The 19,145-nt window shown below is 34.5% G+C and overlaps 1 protein-coding gene across 2 annotated transcripts in view; it reads right to left on the bottom strand.

Moving 5' to 3' along the window:
• Positions 1-1,596: 1,596 nt before the first annotated feature.
• The window catches only part of ODR4 (odr-4 GPCR localization factor homolog), a 28,893-nt gene continuing 11,344 nt past the window's right edge, over positions 1,597-19,145 (bottom strand). Inside the window, exons 7-15 of one of the 2 annotated variants that reach the window (XM_070397205.1) lie at positions 18,670-18,810; positions 17,267-17,362; positions 16,247-16,312; positions 15,651-15,779; positions 14,612-14,700; positions 9,806-9,993; positions 8,329-8,430; positions 3,018-3,128; positions 1,597-1,864 (exon numbers count right to left, since the gene is read on the bottom strand). In XM_070397205.1, coding sequence (XP_070253306.1) covers positions 1,797-1,864; positions 3,018-3,128; positions 8,329-8,430; positions 9,806-9,993; positions 14,612-14,700; positions 15,651-15,779; positions 16,247-16,312; positions 17,267-17,362; positions 18,670-18,810 — 990 coding nt within the window. In that variant the 3' untranslated portion in view covers positions 1,597-1,796. The remainder of the gene's footprint in view (positions 1,865-3,017; positions 3,129-8,328; positions 8,431-9,805; positions 9,994-14,611; positions 14,701-15,650; positions 15,780-16,246; positions 16,313-17,266; positions 17,363-18,669; positions 18,811-19,145) is intronic. The other variant, XM_070397206.1, reaches the window with a different exon arrangement.

Below are 19,145 nucleotides of genomic sequence, written 5' to 3'. Positions count from 1 at the left end.
TGAATTTTTACAGAGAGGAAGAGAGAGGGACAGAGAGCCAGAAACATCAATGAGAGAGAAACATCGATCAGCTGCCTCCTGCACACTCCCCACTGGGGATGTGCCCACAACCAAGGCACATGCCCTTGACCGGAATCGAACCCGGGACCCCTGAGTCCACAGGCCGACGCTCTGTCCACTGAGCCAAACCGGTTAGGGCTTGGGTCATTTTTTAGATTTTAGCTTTCAGTTTATTCAATGTCTTTTCAGATGAGTCTAATATGATATTCAACATTTCCAAGGATTTTTTTTTAATTTCAAGTAACATTTCTCATTTCTAGAGAATGTAATCTGAAGGTGGTTATTTCTATAGGTTCTTTCTTATGTTAGTTAGTTTCAACTTGTGACTGGTGATCTCTAGTCATGAAATAACATTGATTTATCTTAATCTATGAGAATTTTCAGCCTCTATCTTGCTGCTGTCAGGTGTTATAGGGGACTACAAATTGAGGACCACTTCAACTGTCCTGGCTAGGGTAGCATCTCAGATTCAGATTACTGTCCTTGTTTTTGGTCTGAGGCAAACTGCCTAAGGCAGTGCTGCAATTGGTATCTGCCATCTGAGCAACCACAGCCCACCCATATGCTTAATACAGTGTTTACAGTTTCCAACTCAAAATTTATTCCGGAGGAGGAGTGGAGAGAAGTAAGACCATGAAAGTGTTGCTGGTCAAACTCCAAAGACGGCCTGGGAAGGGATAACCCATGTCTTCATTTATTCAACCTCATCAATCACTTTATTATTACTTTTAACTCCTGGAGACTTATTTAGCTGCTAAAAAAAAAAAAAAGTTTGCCGGAAGCTGCTTGACACAGTCGCTGCAGGGAAGAAACGCCCTATACTTTGGAATAGAATGGTTAGGATTAAAATCAACTGGTATAAGTACAGATGTAACAGGACAATAAAGACAGAACCCGGCTGGAGAACCTGGCTAGGCTGCTGATCAACTGAACGCTGTCTCCCTGTCATTCCTTCTTCGCTGACTCTGTCCACACTTTTCGGAACCCCTGGACCTGCTGGGGTTGGACCCCAACACCAACTCAAAATGTATTCATTTTTATGGCGAAAGAAAAATAAAGGTATAATTTTTGGAGATCTCCCCTACTTTCCTTGAGTGTATTAATGCATTCAAAGGTATATTTTTATTCAGGATCTAGGTGTTTTATAGTACCTAGTCTAATGTACTGCTGGCAGAAAAAATCTTATTTAATATAGTGAAACAATTATGATATACAAACATGAGAAAGCACATGATTTATGGCAATCTTTACTGATTCAAATCCAGAAAGGTTTCCTACTCAGAACTTGGTCAATATTTTGGAACTGGGTAAACATTAGAAAGGTCCTACAGTATGAACTTACCCAATAGGTTGTTGCCCCACTTTGTGGAAATGTCTCCTGTTGTTCTATTACTAAGATATTCAGCCAACCCTGACTATTCAAATTCTCAATGTCCTGATGAATATGTGATCCAGATCAAGAGGACTAAAATCTGTGAAAATAAACCATCAGTTTGAACATTTAAAAATAAATAATAATGATCTGTTACATGAAGCTTCCATCTAGATAAATAATTTTATTGCAGGGCTAAACAAGGCAGCTGGTGATTTCATTTGTCAGAAACACACCTAATAGGAGTTTGGCAGCAGGTCTGGCTGCTGTTGTCTTAAAAGCAGAAGGCTTGTTTGCGTCTTTTATTATTCACAACTGTTGGTCAATGTTCTGTGGATGATCAGGAAGCTCTTTGTGCTTCACCCTAATCACTGAAGTAGTGAAAGGCGATACCCACAGCAAGGACTGCAACTGCAAATGCTGCAATCATACCTAAAAGTAAACAAACACAAAACAAATGGAAATGGAATGAGCAAAAGAAAGGTTTACTTGATTCTAGCCTCTGAAATGGAGGTAATTGATGGGCCTAAACAACAACAGCACACACACAAATACATATTCTTACACACATATAGACATGTCCTAAAAGCCGACAGTCTTAGAGGAAATACAGCAATAAGTTTTAAAAAAATAGATTGCAAAGGTTAGACTGGTAATCATGTACTTCATCACTTTAATGAAACCTTCAACAACAAATAATAGTGTCTTTCTTACACATGTATGCACTCACACACATCTAAGAGAAAAACTAACACATACTTTAAAAGGGTCCTATCTACTTATATTGAAATTCCAGCTGTCTCATGCAATTAAGCTTAAACCAAAAAGACAGCTCTAATGTGCAGTGGTTCTCACTCATTAAATGCAGTCACTTGAACAGCTATTGAAAACTACAGAAACTCAGATCACCATTCTAAAATTTAAGAAGTAGTAACTCATTTTTTGCCCCCTGATTATTAAGTTAAAAAACAAACAAACAAACAGAAAAACAGACTAGAGAAGCACACACACACACACACACACACACACACACAGAATTTATAAAGTTAACTTAAGTTTATCTAATAAATAAGTGACAAGAAAAACAAAACTCTGGCTCTCTGTCAAAAACCTTAATACTTTCCATGAAACCAGAGTGTACATGTTCTTTGATCAAGAAGTCTGAAAAATGTGAAAATGACTGCCACGCTATCATGGAATCTTTTAAATACTTAAGTGCATTATAAATTCCAGTCTCAAATTTGACTTTTTTTCATAACAGATATCGAATCTGCAATAACAATCCTGGGAGAACCACTTTGGAAAGTATTGGTCCTACTATACTAATCAATTCTCCAAACTCAACATGCTTTTCTTCTAAAAGTACCAATAAAATTAGTAGGAAGGGTCATCTTTGAGGGCCCTTGGGATAATGCATCATTTGTACATCTTTCCATCTCCAGGTCTTAGCACGTTCCACAATTCTCAATAAATACTGGCTTAATCTAGTACCTTTAAGTAAAATAAAACCCAGTAATTTTAAAGTAACAAGAAAACGGAAGTTCAAAATACCATCTCTTTCAATGTTATAAAAGAAATAAAATACCCATGTTTTGCCGAATTTTCAATACTATTGAAGTTTGCATTGGTTCTTTTGGCTGTTCATCATCTCTATTGTCCAATGGAGCTTCAGAATTCATAGAGGAACTCAGAAAAGCTGCAAGAGGATAATAACAATAATGAATCCTATTGTGGTTTTGGCAATTAATAACTTGAAATAATTAGATATTAGTACTAAAGATGGGATCAGCAAACTGCTGCCCATGGGCCAAACTTGCAGGGGTTGGCCAGACCTTATGTGTTCCACAAAGCCTAAAATAGTAACTATTTGAACCCATACAGAAAAGTTGTCCTGACTCTTGACCTAACCTGAAATTTGAAATATATAAGCAAAATATGACAATAAATCTGACCATTAAAAAAAAATTAAGCAAGGCAAGCACGATATCTCATTTTACAGATGAAATATAAAACCTGGGAAGTTAGTGCATATTTGAGGTCATGGGCAGCAGACTGAGGATTCAGATACGAGGTTTTTTTCTACTTAATTATGGGTGAGAATAATTTTTGTAGATTTGCTTAGCTGAATTTATTTAACACTGAGTAAAAGTATTTGAAAAGAAAACATTCTTAGAAATCATATAGAGCAGTGGTTTTAAACCCCCTAGTGCTAAAGAGTCTGACATAAAATCCAAGCATGTACAGCAGGTGAAAGTAGCATTACTCTGGTTGAAGTAGGGATGGGTGGCTCCTCGAGCCAGACTCCCTTCTTCCTCTCAGGTGGCAGTGGAGTTCAGGCCTATAGAACTCTGGGGAACTATGTCTGAAAGCAACTACTTCATGTTGATCCTTTTATTTACAAAGAAGAGGACCACGGTGAGAGACAGTAAACACTACTGTTTAAATTCCAAGTAAAGTAGCCTCGTACATGGATTTAAAATGTCCTTATAAACAAGTGTATCCCATATACTAGCACATAAACCTATTGAAATAGATACTTAGCGTACCAAAATGGATGAAAGAAAAAGGGGAAAATGCCTAGTTCTCATCAATTTCCCATGAAGAAAAATTTACTGTCATTTTTGGAAATAATCCTTAGTAACTACCTCAATTAGAATCAAGGGAAGTCTCATTCTATTTATATCCTCTTAACATATAACTAAAGAACTTTAAAAACAAAGATATTTTTCTTTTTTTCCTACTCCACTACCAAGTTGTGACAAAGGCGAACAAATTCTTATTATGAACTGTCTCAAAAACTATTCAGTCTATTTCTACAGCTTCTTGTTTGCTCAAGGGCCATAACACCTTAGTTCTAGACAACATTAGCCTACCAGCTCCCAATTTCCCTTAACTTTATCTGACAAAAACTGAATCTCTGTCAATCTCCCCTTTACCCTTTAGCACAGGCGGGGGTGGAGGGATGGAGGAAGGTGGAGGTAGGTAAAGGTGAGATTGACAGAGACTTGACTTGGTGGGGGGGGGGGGGGGGCGGGTGAACACACAATACAGTATACAGAGGATGTGTTGTAGAACTGTGCACCTGAAATCTGTATAATTTTGTTGACCAGTGTCACCCCAATAAATTCAATTTAAAAAATGGAATGGATAACATAATTTTATTCATGTTAAAACACACGCACACACAAACTTTGGCTTTTCTATCAGCAAATATCACTGGTAAAAAAACTTTTTCTTTGGGCCATATATCTTTGTATCAGGTAACAAACAAAAATATTGGATAAAGCATGAATTATACCTATTTGCTAAAGGAATTTTTTTTTAAATGTAAGCACTTGTACATAAAGAGCACAAAAATGGTTCTATTTGTCATGATATATGATACATTTAATATTGAACTATTACATGTGAAGATCATGCTGCACAAATAATATACTTCTATAAAAAAAAAAAGACATTCCATTGCTCTATTATTTCCATTTTTAAATCGGTCAAAATCCTGTGACTTGATACAAATTCAAGATAAGTTTACTGAAACAGAGCACTTTTCAAGAACAAATAAAGCCCTGTCATAACAACTTACTTTTTGTGAGGGTCTGGAGGCTTTTAATTCAAGTCTCAGGCACTATGTTATTTTACCAATACTTTAATTTAAATGCAAATGACATATGTTCAATAAGAAATTATATTGTAACTATTTCTTAAAGCCAGGTAACTTAATTTCAGACAAATCATGTAAGAAAACAACTTTCTTGAGCAACTGTTAACCAAAGAGACAAGGGCCATGTTGAATACATGCTAATTGTCAATGTGTTCCATTTCACGCCAAGTTGTTAATAGGTGGGCAGGACTATTTAGAAGTTTAAAATGAAACATTAGGACTTGAACTCCTTTGGTTAGTTGTCTTCTTCTCCATCTCTGAATCCTAAATTAATGAGGTTTCACTATAGTCAGTGATTTAGCCAAAAATTACATTTTCTGTATTACTTTTTCCTCTTAATTAAATTAGCAACATTTAATGAAACAGCAAAAATTAATTTCAGTTCAGATAGCAAGACAGAATTAGTAAAATGAGTTTCATCCAATTTTAAAGGTGTGTCTCCCAATTTTAGCTGATATTGTGGATAAAGTACATCTGAATTATTAAGTTAATATCTACTAGGAGGTGACTAATGCATTTAAGTAATTTTAAAGCCATAGTTATCCCTCACCTTAAGTGAGTCATTTTGACAAACAAATTGTTCTTCATCCCTTAAGTCATTTAAAACTATGTTATTTTAAGATATTTACTTGGCAAATATGTATTTTAAACATAGCAACTGCTTGGCAGCTATATTAAAGAACAGAAATAAATAATAATCAAGCTAGATACTTATAAGTTTAATGCTAACTAGCAATCGACTTCAATTTTTAAATATTTGAACTCTACTTTTTATGGTTTATTATATATAAAAAGATTAATTTAAAATATTTAGGAAAATCTATGCACATTATAAAAATACTTTCCTACTTTAATATTAATATTTTTCATTATAATCCAGAAATCATTATTTTAAAGCCTTATAATGCTACTTATTATCATGCTGCCTTTATGTTTAGAAAGTATTTCTCCTAACATTTTTACTAAATTCTCATACCAACCCCAAGAGAATCTGAGGTTCAGAGGGTACTTGTTTAAGGTTATACAGCTTCAAGAGGCACACCTGGACTAAGCTAAAGAACTATCTTGGAAAAATTATGCATCTAATATTTTTGAGTAAATTAATAAGTAAATGAATGAATGACTAAGGAATGACTAAATAACCAATAGGATATTTATGTAAAAGCACTTAATTTTTCTATTACAAGGTTTGTTTTCACCCTACCTCATAATTTGGAAATGTCTCATTTCATTATTAAAAATACATTAATTACTAAATCATTCCTTCTCATTTAAATATTTGATGAAGCAAAACCAATATAATTCTAGAAAAGTAATATTCTTGGCTACAATACAACTCCTATCAGTGTTCATTTCCTAAAAAGCCTAGAGTTACTTTTACTGTATTCATCCTTCCAAATGAACTCAAATGTTACCTGCTCTGAGAAGTTTTCCCTGAATCCCTTACAGGTAGAGTGCTTGTGCTAAAGAATAATTTAAAATATTTAGGAAAATCTATGCACACTATAAAAATACTTTCCTACTTTAATATTAATATTTTTCATTATAATTCAGAAATCATTATTTTAAAGCCATATAATGCTAGTTATGTAGTAAATAAATGTAGTAAATAAACAAGACTGTAGTCTTATAGTCTGTATTGGTTAGGTCCCATGGAAAGGTAGTAAAACAAAATTGTTAGAAAAAACACACAGATTCTAGAATCAAACTGCTTAAGTTTAAGCTTCACCATTAGTAGGTATGTAACCTGACTAAATTATTTGACCTTTCTGAGCCTGAAGTCTCTCATCCGGAAAATGAGAGAAAAGTCATCATGGAAAATGGGGCTAATAATAATCTGCATCATAGGGTAGTTGCAAGGATTAAATGATTTCATATTTGTAAGGCTCTTTAAACAGTGTCTGGAATGTAAGAGGTTCTATATAAATAGCTAATGTTGTTATTAGAGTATTAGGTTTAATTCAAGGTAATGTATTTCAAGGAAGGCAAATCCTATATAATAAAAGAGTAATATGCAAATCAACCAAATGGTGGAGCGGCCAGTTGCTATGATGCACACTGGCCACCAGGGGGCAGACGCTCAATGCAGGAGCTGCCCCCTGGTGGTCAGTGTATTCCCACAGGGGGAATGCTGCTCAGCCAGAAGCCCAGAAGCGGGGCTCACAGCTGGCGAGAGCAGCAGCAGTGGCAGGGGCCTCTCCCACCTCCGTGGCAGCGCTAAGGATGTCCTAGTGACGACTTAGGCCCCCTAAGCCATCAGTTGGACATTTCCCGAGGGCTCCCTGAAGGCAAGAGGGTGCAGGCTGGGCTGAGGAACCTCCCCCTCCCCCGAGTGCACGAATCTCGTGCACCAGGCCTCTAGTCAGAGTATATTTAAAGAAGTCATTTTTATTTATTTTTATGTGTTAGTAGACTTTTTTTTCCTTTTTAATATATTTTTATTGATTTCAGAGAGGAAGGGAGAGACAGAAACATCAATGATGAGAGAGAATCACTGACCAGCTGCCTCCTGCATGCCCTCTACTGAGGATGGAGCCCACAACCTGGGCATGTGCCCTTGACTGGAATCAAACCTGGGACCCTTCAGTCCACTGGCCGACGCTCTATTCACTGAGCCAAACCGGCTAGGACTAAAGAAGTCGTTTTTAATTTTTCTTAAGTTACCAACCCCTTGAAAGCTACAGATCTCCTCCCCAGACAAAACTATACAATTACTTTCAAGTAATTTGTGGATCTCCCAAAAGCTATCTATGACCCCAAGGGTTTTGGACACCACAGGTTAAAAATTCCTAATCTAGAGAAAGGCAACCAAAGTGGCAAGATAAAAATGATGTCTGAAAACTACAATAAAGAGATTAGTTAAAGGTATATGAGAATATCTGGCTTTAAAGTATTTAGAACATAACAGTTACCTTCAAATTTAAAGCGTGGACCCCCCAAAGTAGTACTCATGTTTTATTGCTGCAGATTACTGAACAAAGTATAGATTACAGGAAGGCAGACCAGTATTAGGAATAAGGAAGAATAGAGTCTAATCACCCATCTGCAAGGAATATAGATTCAGTATTATAAGACAGAGGATGAACCAGGACAACTCTAATGATTCCACATAAAATGCATTCAGATATCAACAACAGAATGGGTCAAGAACTGCCGAACCGGTTTGGCTCAGTGGATAGAGCGTTGGCCTGCGGACTCAAGGATCCCGGGTTCGATTCCGGTCGAGGGCATGTACCTTGGTTGCGGGCGCATCCCCACTGGGGGGCGTGCGGGAGGCAGCTGGTCGATGTTTCTCTCTCATGGATGTTTCTAGCTCTCTGTCCCTCTCCCTTCTTCTCTGTAAAAGATCAATAAAATATATTTAAAAAAAAAAAAAAAAAAAGAATTATTGGTAGGCATTAGTGAAAGAAGTAAAAAACAACAAATAAAAACCTCTACCCTCACGATTCTATGTTTGGTTTGCAGAGATATCACAGTCACTAATATGGGACCCTTTTTGAACATATTTTGAAAAGTAGCAATTATTTTTTCAACCAGTCTAATTTCAAAATCTCTATTAGAAAATATTAGTTCTCAAATTATTGAAACACAGCTACTGCTTTAATATCAGATACCAAGCAATTTGGAGTGTTGTTGTTGTTTTCCTTTAAAACAAACTTACTATTCCACATCATGATTAATACTAACCTGGAGCTGTTAAAAATCAAACCTGGTAGTCTCCAACGAACTTGAGACTTTACTGACAGATTTGTAATTCACCAAACACACACTTACTTGACATCATATTAACAAGAGAACTCTGAATCAAACACTCTACTTGGTGAGGGTTGGGAATTAGTTAAGCAACAGAGGAACAACTAAAAAATTAGAATTAGAAAAAGAACTTAAAAATTTCTATATTCTAATTTCATAAACATCCATATTCAAAAGTAACCTAAAGACTTTATTAGTATATCGGAAATTTCAAGATTGATAAATGACTACATATGCAATATTCATTGATATTTGCAAATAACTACTTTTATGACATATTTTTTAATGTTTCAGGAAGTTTGTCATACATGCCTGTACACATTTATTGACATGTTTTCATAGCCTACTTTCACTAGAAACAAAAACAAAAACAAAAATGAAGCAAAGTCAAACAAAACAAAAAAATAGCCTTCCAAAATGTAAGGTCAAATGTGAAAAGGATGGGTAGGAGAAAATGTGTCAGACAATTAAGATAGTTTGGCAAATCTATACTCCATAAAAATAATTTTTGGAACTGCCTATTTCAGGTTAATATCCAATTATATAAAGGGGGTTAAAAAAATAAAGGCAAATAGTATGGAGAAGACATTTCATAAAGTATTTTTAAAAACTTTGTGACATCATGTTTAACCAAATAATCAAAATAATGGGTTTTGAGAAAACTTCTCTTACAATAAAAGAAATACCTCAAAACCATATATTCCCACCTACTTAAGGCTACTCTTGTCTTCCGATCTACTTGCTAGGCTTAGAAAAACCTGAAGTATCTTAAATGTTGGTACAATTTTCCAGGAAAACTGACTGCATGTTTATATATGCAGAAATTAGACACCTTTTTATATGCCTCGGAAGTATCAAACAGAACTAGCTTTAAGGAAAAGACATGATATTAAACTAATGTCTCATAGGTAATCTTAGCAGTAGTCTAATCAGATTCTTAAATAACATCATGGAATTACCTGTGTTTATTTCCTCTGCAATTTCCAAATCTTCTATTTGAATCCTATGATCTAACATCTCTATAAAATGGTCTCTGATTTCTTCAGCTGACTCATCACCAAATTTATAATCACATAACATTACCGTGGATCCCGGAATGGGGACAAAAACCCGGTGAGGAAGGATGTGAAACTCTTTTTCAGAATCTAAAAGGAGAAGAAACATTATCAATATTTAGATAAGTCTGTCACTGGTATCAGTGACATATATTTTGTAAGTAAATGAAAGTGTCATATACATACCAATAGAAATTTTAAAAAGTTGTTTTTATTCTCTAATTGACTTGACACAAGATTGATGTTATTGAATTCTGCTTTACTTCAATATCCCTGGCCTCTGCAAGGGATCTAAATATTCCTGTGAAATATAAGCTTATCACTGCCTTCAATATGAGGATGTTGTTGATTATATATTCTTGTATTAATCACCCTTCTATGAGAGAATAACCAGGAGAAAATTTTGTTCCTGGTTATTTTTCTTGTTTGTTTTAACTTTACAAACAATTTCCCCCTCTTCATGCAAGTATGGAGCCAAATTAGTGGCCCATGTATATCGAGTATATAGAACATGACAGCATACATTTTCATACATGTATGTACAAAATAATCTCACCACGCACATAATCTACAAAGTGCTAGTCCCCGCTATCAAGCATGTGTATGACAGCAAGTTATGTTTTCTATACTAACCTCACTACCAACTCCATCTTGCTTTCTTTTTATTTTCCCTTTGCCTCATTCTTATTACTAATATTTATTATTCTAATCATTAATCTTAAATAAGTTCTTAGTTACTCCTAGGACCTTATTACATGCTGTACATAATTAATAATGCATACATATTCTATTTTTCAAATCAGGTTACATGCTTCTTGAGGGAAGGAATCTGGTCATTGACTTATATCTACCACATTGCCTTGAACAGAACAAATGCTTAATGAATATCTAATAAATAGACATACTAAATGCTATAAAATAGAAGTAATATTCCTGGGGCAACAATTAGTGCAACATATTGTCATAAATAGCGTTAAGTAATTTTTTGAAAAAATAATCTGGATTTAAATAAATAATGAAGAACTATGTTTCACTCTTCTTTGAATACTCACAAAGTAAAATATATTCCCCCCAATTTCTAACATCATCACTGGTCCACACAAACACAACTGGTTCTACACCATGATTCTAGTGAACTATCAACAAAGATCAAGATTTTGTGTAAAGAATGGATATGATTTTTAAATCTACCACTGTACAGGCCAACTAGAAAAGCAGGGCTCACTTTTATAGTAACCTTTTTTCTTGCCAAGAAACTAGTGGTAGTTTTATATAACTACAAACAGAAGACAAAGAATGTCTGTCAGGGGAAATGCAATGACTTATATTATGTGTTCCTGCCATATCATACTTATTATCTGCTTTTCATATGAGAACAGGAAAAGTTTTACTCTTTGATAAGACTGCCACCTATCCGTGAAATTATATTACTACAATTTGTTCTGCAGCACGTGAACTGTCCACACAGATGGTTAGAAATCTATTATTTTATTTGGGTCCAGTTTCTTGAAATAGGTTAAGTTCAAAACTTTCAAAAATTAGCTATAATGTATGTATAATTGGCATGCAAATTGCACTCATTCTAGTTCTGCCTAAAAAAGGGATAAATATGCTATAAAATTAAATGTTAAAAGAATTGGTTATGATGAATTTTAATTACTCATTAAAAAAGAAAAGGCTCTTATAATTTCAAATTAAAAAGTTAATTTAGCCATTTAATATTTAAATAAAACCAAGTTTTCTAATTGGTCTGAGGCTAAAAATGGGAGGGGAACCTTTGTAAAAAGACACATCTTAAATAGTATTCCAAAAAGTAGTCTTTTAGGAATAGTCCCACAGCAGAGTATCTAGTTCACCATTATTTCAAAAAGTTCAAAACAGAAAAAACATTTAAATTTAAGCCAATATGATAAGAATTGGGTTTCTGCTGATTAATAGAGTCCCAATTTATACTGAAGTATTAGAGCAATTTTTATAAAATAGATGCTATCTAAGCTCACAAGTAGCCATTTGCATGAAGGCTGAAACCATGACCACAGGCAAAAAGGATTGCACATGTCTGAGAGGACAAGTGATATGAATGGATATGGTGTAGCAATGGAAGAAAGTAAGAGGTTTCAAAATTGATGGCTTCATTTTCGTAAGGAGTGGGTCATCTTCTGAGAGTAAGTTGCACAGGATTGAATGGAGGCTGATACAGAATAATGAAGATGGTCTGAAATACTTTCTAAGGGGAAGACCCTACTAAGAAAAAGAATGACTGGAATATATATATATATATATATATATATATATATATATATATATATAATTTTTTTATAGTCATTTAAGTATTAGGTTCTTTCATCTGGAGAGCCAGAATCTAAAGACTATATTAGGTTTAAAATAAGGAATTTAAAGTTAATATGCCCTTTGCAGACTTCCTGATGCATGCAAAAATATTTTATGGCATATATTCTACATTTTACCATTCTACGAATCTACAAAATCTTACAAGCATAGGAGAAACATAAGCTAAGTAAAATGAGTACTAAATCTAAGATCTAACAACTTGGTGTATATATATTCAACTTCACTTTTACATTTGTTTATATTATTATACTTGCAATTTAGTCTTTTATATTGATATCCTAAGATCAACTTACATGTTAGTGGAATAAGTATCCTGTTACTAAAGTTTTAAAAATATATATTTATACTTGGGTTTCTTTTGGAAATATAATGCTACACTTCCCAAAAATTAAAGTTAAGAAATTTTAAGACAAGTATCATTAATTAATTCTCTTCCTTCATTACCTCTAACATAATAGCAACTACTATTTACTGAGGGCTTGACTTAACAACTTTAAAAACAGCATCTTGTTTAATCTCACAGGCTCAAAAAGTAGCTACTATAATCTGTTTTTTATATAAGATAATGGATGTTTAGATAGGCTGAATCATTTGCCCAAAGTCACTTAACCAGTGGCAAAATAGACAAGGAAACCAAGACATTTAGTCTCTGCTCTTTCCATCAAACTACAATGCCTATTCTCTTCACATAGCCTTAAAGGTTACTCAATTACAGTGAAAAATGTTTTTGATTTTTAAAAAAATAATTTATAACTACTGCAACTGCTCTTTGAAGCAATTAATTATACTAATTGGACATCAGCAAAATTTTCAATACTCACTCACTTACAAAAGGATACCAGGACAGTCATGTAATACCATTTTTATGAAGCATTTTTAAATAGAACAGAGTAATTAAATAATACGTGTGATTAGATAGATCTTTGGCATTAATGATGGATGTATGTCCACATCCCTGAAAATCTCAAAATTCACAGTTCATCTGTAATCATACTGTTGCTTAGAAAGTGAGTATTTAACACCACGAGAGCTGTACCATCCCCAAAGTCAAGTAGCAAAAACAAAACCTTTAAGGAGATGAGGTTGGTAGGCTGACTAGGTGGCTAAGTGACCAAGTTTCACACAAATATCTCAACCCAATTGCTGCACATAAGAATCAAATTCATGTCTCAGCAAAACTATACATTTCATTATCAGTGGACAGAACTTTAGGGTTATTTGCGAAGTACCGCAAGGACAAATGTGAAATCTGGCAATTCCAGCAATCTATCATACTAGCAATATAAAAAAGATTATGATTAGCCTACCAAACCTAATATACTATTTACTAAAAGAAGTTAATTTTGTAGAGGAGCAATGCTGTCTTCTATAAATATAAAAATATTCCCTTAACAAGCTAAAATATATGTTTCAATTATGTGTATATTCAACTGTGAATTGCTAATCTACTCACATTTGTTTGGTAGCAAGGTGAAGATGAATATGTAAGCTCTAAAAAGCATACTCAATATTCTAATTTTCTTTTTGAATAAAATAAATATTTTTAATACAAATTACAAAAATTGTTTATGTTTCACAATAGATATAATAGTTATAATAAATAGGTTATGACACCATGGCCCAAATCTTTTAAATCTAATTAAAGTCTGTTAGAGTTATTTATTTATTTATTTATTTATTTTGAGTATATTTTATTGATTTTTTTACAGAGAGGAAGGGAGAGGGATAGAGAGTTAGAAACCTTGATGGGAGAGAAACGTCGATCGGCTGCCTCCTGCACACCCCCTACTGGGGGAATGTGCCCACAACCAAGGTACACACCCTTGACTGGAATTGAACCTGGGACCTTTCAGTCTGCAGGCCGATGCTCTATCCACTGAGCCAAACCAGTTAGGGCTGTTAGAGTAATTTATAAGAAGTATATAAACTACAGTACACAAAAAACTTGGTAAGAATAATATGTCAATTGCATACAGACCACAAATACCTATTAAATAATCTATTATATAAATATTCAACATTAATAAATGTTTTGATTATGAATGAATTATTTTTAAAATCTTATATTAATTTTTAAAATTAGCTTTAAAATGTTAGCACAATTTTCTAGTCTGGCAGAAATTCATGCATAATTTTTTTTAAAATCTTTCTAGACATTATTTTAAATATTGATAGATTTCCTACTATAAGGTGTTCACAAACTATTTTTTGTGCAACTGAAAATTTTTCATTCAATAAAAAAGATGACATATTATGAAAGATAGCTATAAATATGAAAAATGACATATCTATTACATCTTGACATCCTATCTAGTGAAAACATGCCCAAAAAAAGTACTTAATTTTATACTCATAACTTTTTTTTCTGGAATTTCATTCAAAAGCAGATCCTCAAATAGTATTTCACAACGATCGGCAACTGTATTCAGTATATCTCTCTTCACTGCCTATGGAAAAACAAGACAAAACAAATTACAATAAGAAATAAAACTGTTACTTTAGGTTTGTATTATTTTATTACTAAGAAGCCCTCACATAACTGGTCTCCCTATATAATCACATCCACTAAAATAACTGATACATCATTCCTTTTAAAATGTCCACTTAACATACTTATTAACATTAATAGTTTAAAAGCAAATTTGCCTGCCTCATATAAAGAATAAATTAAAACCAAATAAATAAAAGCAGGTTTGCATCTAAACAAATAATGCTACTATTCTGAACTAAGAAATGTATAACTATAAAAAAAGTGCTAGTCGTCCTTTTTAAAATTTCTGAATTATAGAGATTATAGAATACTACCTAATCATTCTCCCAATAAATACTTTTCCTATTATTTAAAAAGTTCAAGCCCTGACTGGCTTGGCTCAGTGGATAGAGCATTGGCCTTGGACTGAAGGGTCCCAGGTTCGATTCAGGTCAAGGGCATGTACCATGGTTGCGGGCACATCCCCAGTAAGGGGTGTGCAGGAGGCAGCTGATCGATGTTTCTCTCTCATCGATGTTTCTAACTCTCTATCCCTCTCCCTTCCTCTTTGTAAAAAATCAATAAAATATATTTTAAAATAAATAAATAATTCTTTTTAAAAATAAAAAGTCCAATTTCCCTTAGAGATAATGATTTCCAATGTACTAATAAGTCACACCGTGGAACACGTAATGAATTTGTATAATCATCACTTTAAAAAAGACATAAAATAGACATTCTACATATGAAAATCTTGTGATCAATTACATGGTATAATTGTATTGCCTAACCGACTGGGCCTTTATTAGTCAAAGTTAAATTAATAATAATGAAAGCTGATACTGAAAAAATAAAATCTTAGGATTTTTGAATAGTCATGCTAACACACTTCTGCTTTTCATGTACCAGTTATTACTCCTTCTGTACCTGCACAGCATCCTTAACCTTGGGTTTATTGCTATGAATGTAAGCTCTGCTCTTCACAGCGCCCTTAAGGTTTACAGAGCCACTGCAGATCTGGACGGTGGCTGTGGATCTGTGGTCTGAATTCAGAAGCTGAAAGACAAAAATCACTTTAAGTTCTAAAAGCCAACATTATATTAACTATACAAACTACATTAATAACTACAAAAGATATTTAAACATTATAGGAACCATTTCGTAAAGTGAGAAGACATTTTAGAGTTTAGACTGAACCAAGTGCTTGAAAATTTTCTCCATAAATTATTAAAAGGCCTTCATATTTCTCCTTATATAAGCTATATGTCATTTGTTGAGCATTTGAGTATAGTCAAATACTTTATGTTAAATTTTTAATAGTTTTGGGCCAAAAGACTCAAATAGGTTTTATTAAAATAATGTTTCTTGTAAATAACTTTCCTAGAACTGGACATTTTTTACAGTCTCTTACATCTCTAAAATTCCTTGACTCTCTAATTATAAACATAAAAACAGAAACAATTTCATTAAGGTTATTCTTAGAAATAATGTACTTTAGATAAGAAGGATTTTAAAATATTTACCAACTGCGTTAACACTCTGACATCAAAAGAACAACTACTTGCTTGAGCATTTCCTCGAGGTTTTTTCTAGGAAAAAAAAAAGTTAAAACTTGATTACTGAGATCAAAATGAAACATAAAAGACAATTTAGGAACTATCCTACACATACTAAGTAACTTAGAGGGAAAAAGTATTATTATTCATTTTATTTTAGCTATTTCTATAGATATGTTACTTTGTATATTCTATAGCAATCAATGTATGTTGAGAAAAAAACAAAACAAAACATTAATTCCCTACTTCTATTTCTCCGCAGTGGTTCTCAACCTTCCTAATGCCCCGATCCTTTAATACAGTTCCTCATGTTGTGGTGACCCCCAACCATAAAATTATTTTCGTTGCTACTTCATAACTGTAATTTTGCTACTGTTATGAATCGTAATGTAAATATCTGATATGCAGGATGTATTTTCATTGTTTGCGACCCACAGGTTGAGAGCCGCTGCTTAAAGCAAGGACTGGCAAACTATGGTCTATAGGTCAAATCCAGACTACCACCAGGCTATATAAATAAAGTTTTACTGGAACACACTAAGATCATTCATTTATGTATTGTTTGTGGCTGCTTTCATGCTACATCAGAACTGAATAGCGGCAACAGAGACCAAACGGCCCTCAAAGTCCAAAATATGTACCATTTGGTTATTTCTGCAAAGTTCACTAACCCTTGCTCTGAAAGGAGAGATCACTAAAGTTTCTCTTCAGATCAAAGCTATTTTAGGAGCCCATAAAGACCCTTCTTTAAAATGGCAAAAGTTAGTCTTCAAACTGTCGTTAGGGCAGGATTCTGATTATTTCCGAAATAATCTCATAATTTTATGAGAAAAATGTCTGCCTTTTTACTTCAAAAGGCCTTAGAAATAAGAAGTAGGTGAAAACTGTTTTCATGAAGGAAAGGACTATAGAATTAAGGATACGTCATCTTTTGTTTTTCCTTAATGCAAATAATTTCATAAGTAAGATGATTTTCTCTGAACTCACCTGTCCTTCTAGTAGGTCACAATCTTCAGCTTTAACTTGTCCATTAATCAAATAAACACCATTTTCTATTTGCTTTGCCCAGCGTGCAAGTCCATTCTTATAAGAAACACAAAAGGGATATCTTTCAAATATCCATCTCAAACTCTCCACAATCAACTTTTTCCACCTAATTCACTGGCGTAGTGAAAATCTCTATGTAGCAGTTTTTTTCATCTTACTCATCCTATGTAATAAAAGCCTAATATGCTAAGTGTCCAGTCGTCTGGTGACCGGTCGACTGTTAAACCAATCAAAGCATAATATGCTAATGATATGCTAAGGTCACTCAACCGCTCGCTATGATGTGCACTGACCACCAAGGGGCAGACAGTCGACCAGTCGCTATGACGTGCACCGACCACCAGGGGACAGACACTCCAACTGGTAGGTTAGCTTGCTGCTGGGGTCCGGCCTATCGGGACTGGGCGAGATGGGCTAGACATGCCCTGGAGCCCTCCTGCGATCCCTCCCTTGCCCCGATCGTGCACTGGTGGGGTCCCTCGCCCTGGCCTGCGCCCTCTCGCAATCTGGGACCCCTCGGAGGATGTCGGAGAGCCAGTTTCAGCCCAATCCTATAGGCCACTCTCCTCAGAAGGGTGCCCGACACAGGGCTCATGGCTTGCAAGAGCTGCTGTGGCGGCGCGAGCCTCTCCAGATGGGGACTGATTGGGCGCGAGGCCGCCGCTGGTGCAGTGGGGCCAGGATGAGCGGGAGTGAGCTGCAGGCAGCTTTGGACTGTGGGTTTTGGCCCAATCCCCACAGGCCACCCCGAGGGACCCCCCCACCCATGCACGAATTTTTGCACCAGGCTTCTAGTATTTGATAATACTTTTCCTAATCTTTATCTCAAACTACCATTTACATCACTGACTTAGAAGGTTGAATAACTACATGACCATAGTCAAGTAAGTTCAATAATTCCCATTATCTTTTTAAAATGTGAGAAGAGAAAAAGCCTCAAATATATAAAGCAGTATTTGCCTCCTTCAACAGAAGATAAATGAGATATAAACAAAAGAATGATACAAAAATTCTTAAAAAGGACTAAAAAAGAGAAAACAAAAGATCATGCAAAAGCAAAAAGACCAAACAGTGTACCTTCTTACATAACTATATTTTACAATGTACATAATTATGTTAATTAACAAATACTTATGGAGCACCTATTATGCTAAATATGTTAGTATTACGACATTGTCCCCCCTCTAAATTTGTAATCTGGGGTAATAAATTAGTTACCTCTAACAATATCATTACAATTAGGATGCAATTTTTGAGGATTATAAAATGAACAGTAGACAACCAGAATAAAAGCAAATTATCTATTCAGCAATCACTACAGAAAATTCATTTAACCCTGATACCTTTGTATTTTTCTCCAGAGGATAGCTGACAGAAGTAGTAGACAGTGGGATGTGAATATTAATATGAACTGTGCACTCTAAAGAAAGCCATGAAGTTGATAGTCCATTTTGATACTTCCAATCTGCTGGTTTTGCTGAACTCTTTAGTGAGAGAGGGGTAAAAACATAAAATATGTGCTTTAGGCCCTCATATGTACAACCTAATAACTTGAACAACCTGATAGCTAAGACATTTAGCCAAATTCTTTCATCAAAGGGCAATAGGTTACAACTAAATAAAAACAAAGCATGCATTTCATTTTAGTAATCTTCAGAATACTGAACTTGGTGACTCCCTCCTCCAGCGGTTGGCTGGAAAAGACCAGATGGGCTATGTTTAGAATTCTGAGGAATCCTCTTGTCCTCTAGCTCTCATCTATAGCTTCAACCATGTTAATTCTGAAGCTTCTGATGTGAAGCAAATAACCACTGAGTGG

The sequence above is a fragment of the Myotis yumanensis genome, unplaced genomic scaffold, assembly GCF_028538775.1.
Source record: "Myotis yumanensis isolate MYYU_CA2020_CCGP unplaced genomic scaffold, mMyoYum1.0.hap1 SCAF_17, whole genome shotgun sequence".
Classification (NCBI taxonomy): domain Eukaryota; kingdom Metazoa; phylum Chordata; class Mammalia; order Chiroptera; family Vespertilionidae; genus Myotis; species Myotis yumanensis.
Note: the sequence above shows the minus strand (reverse complement) of the source record. Positions and strands in the feature narration are given on the sequence as shown.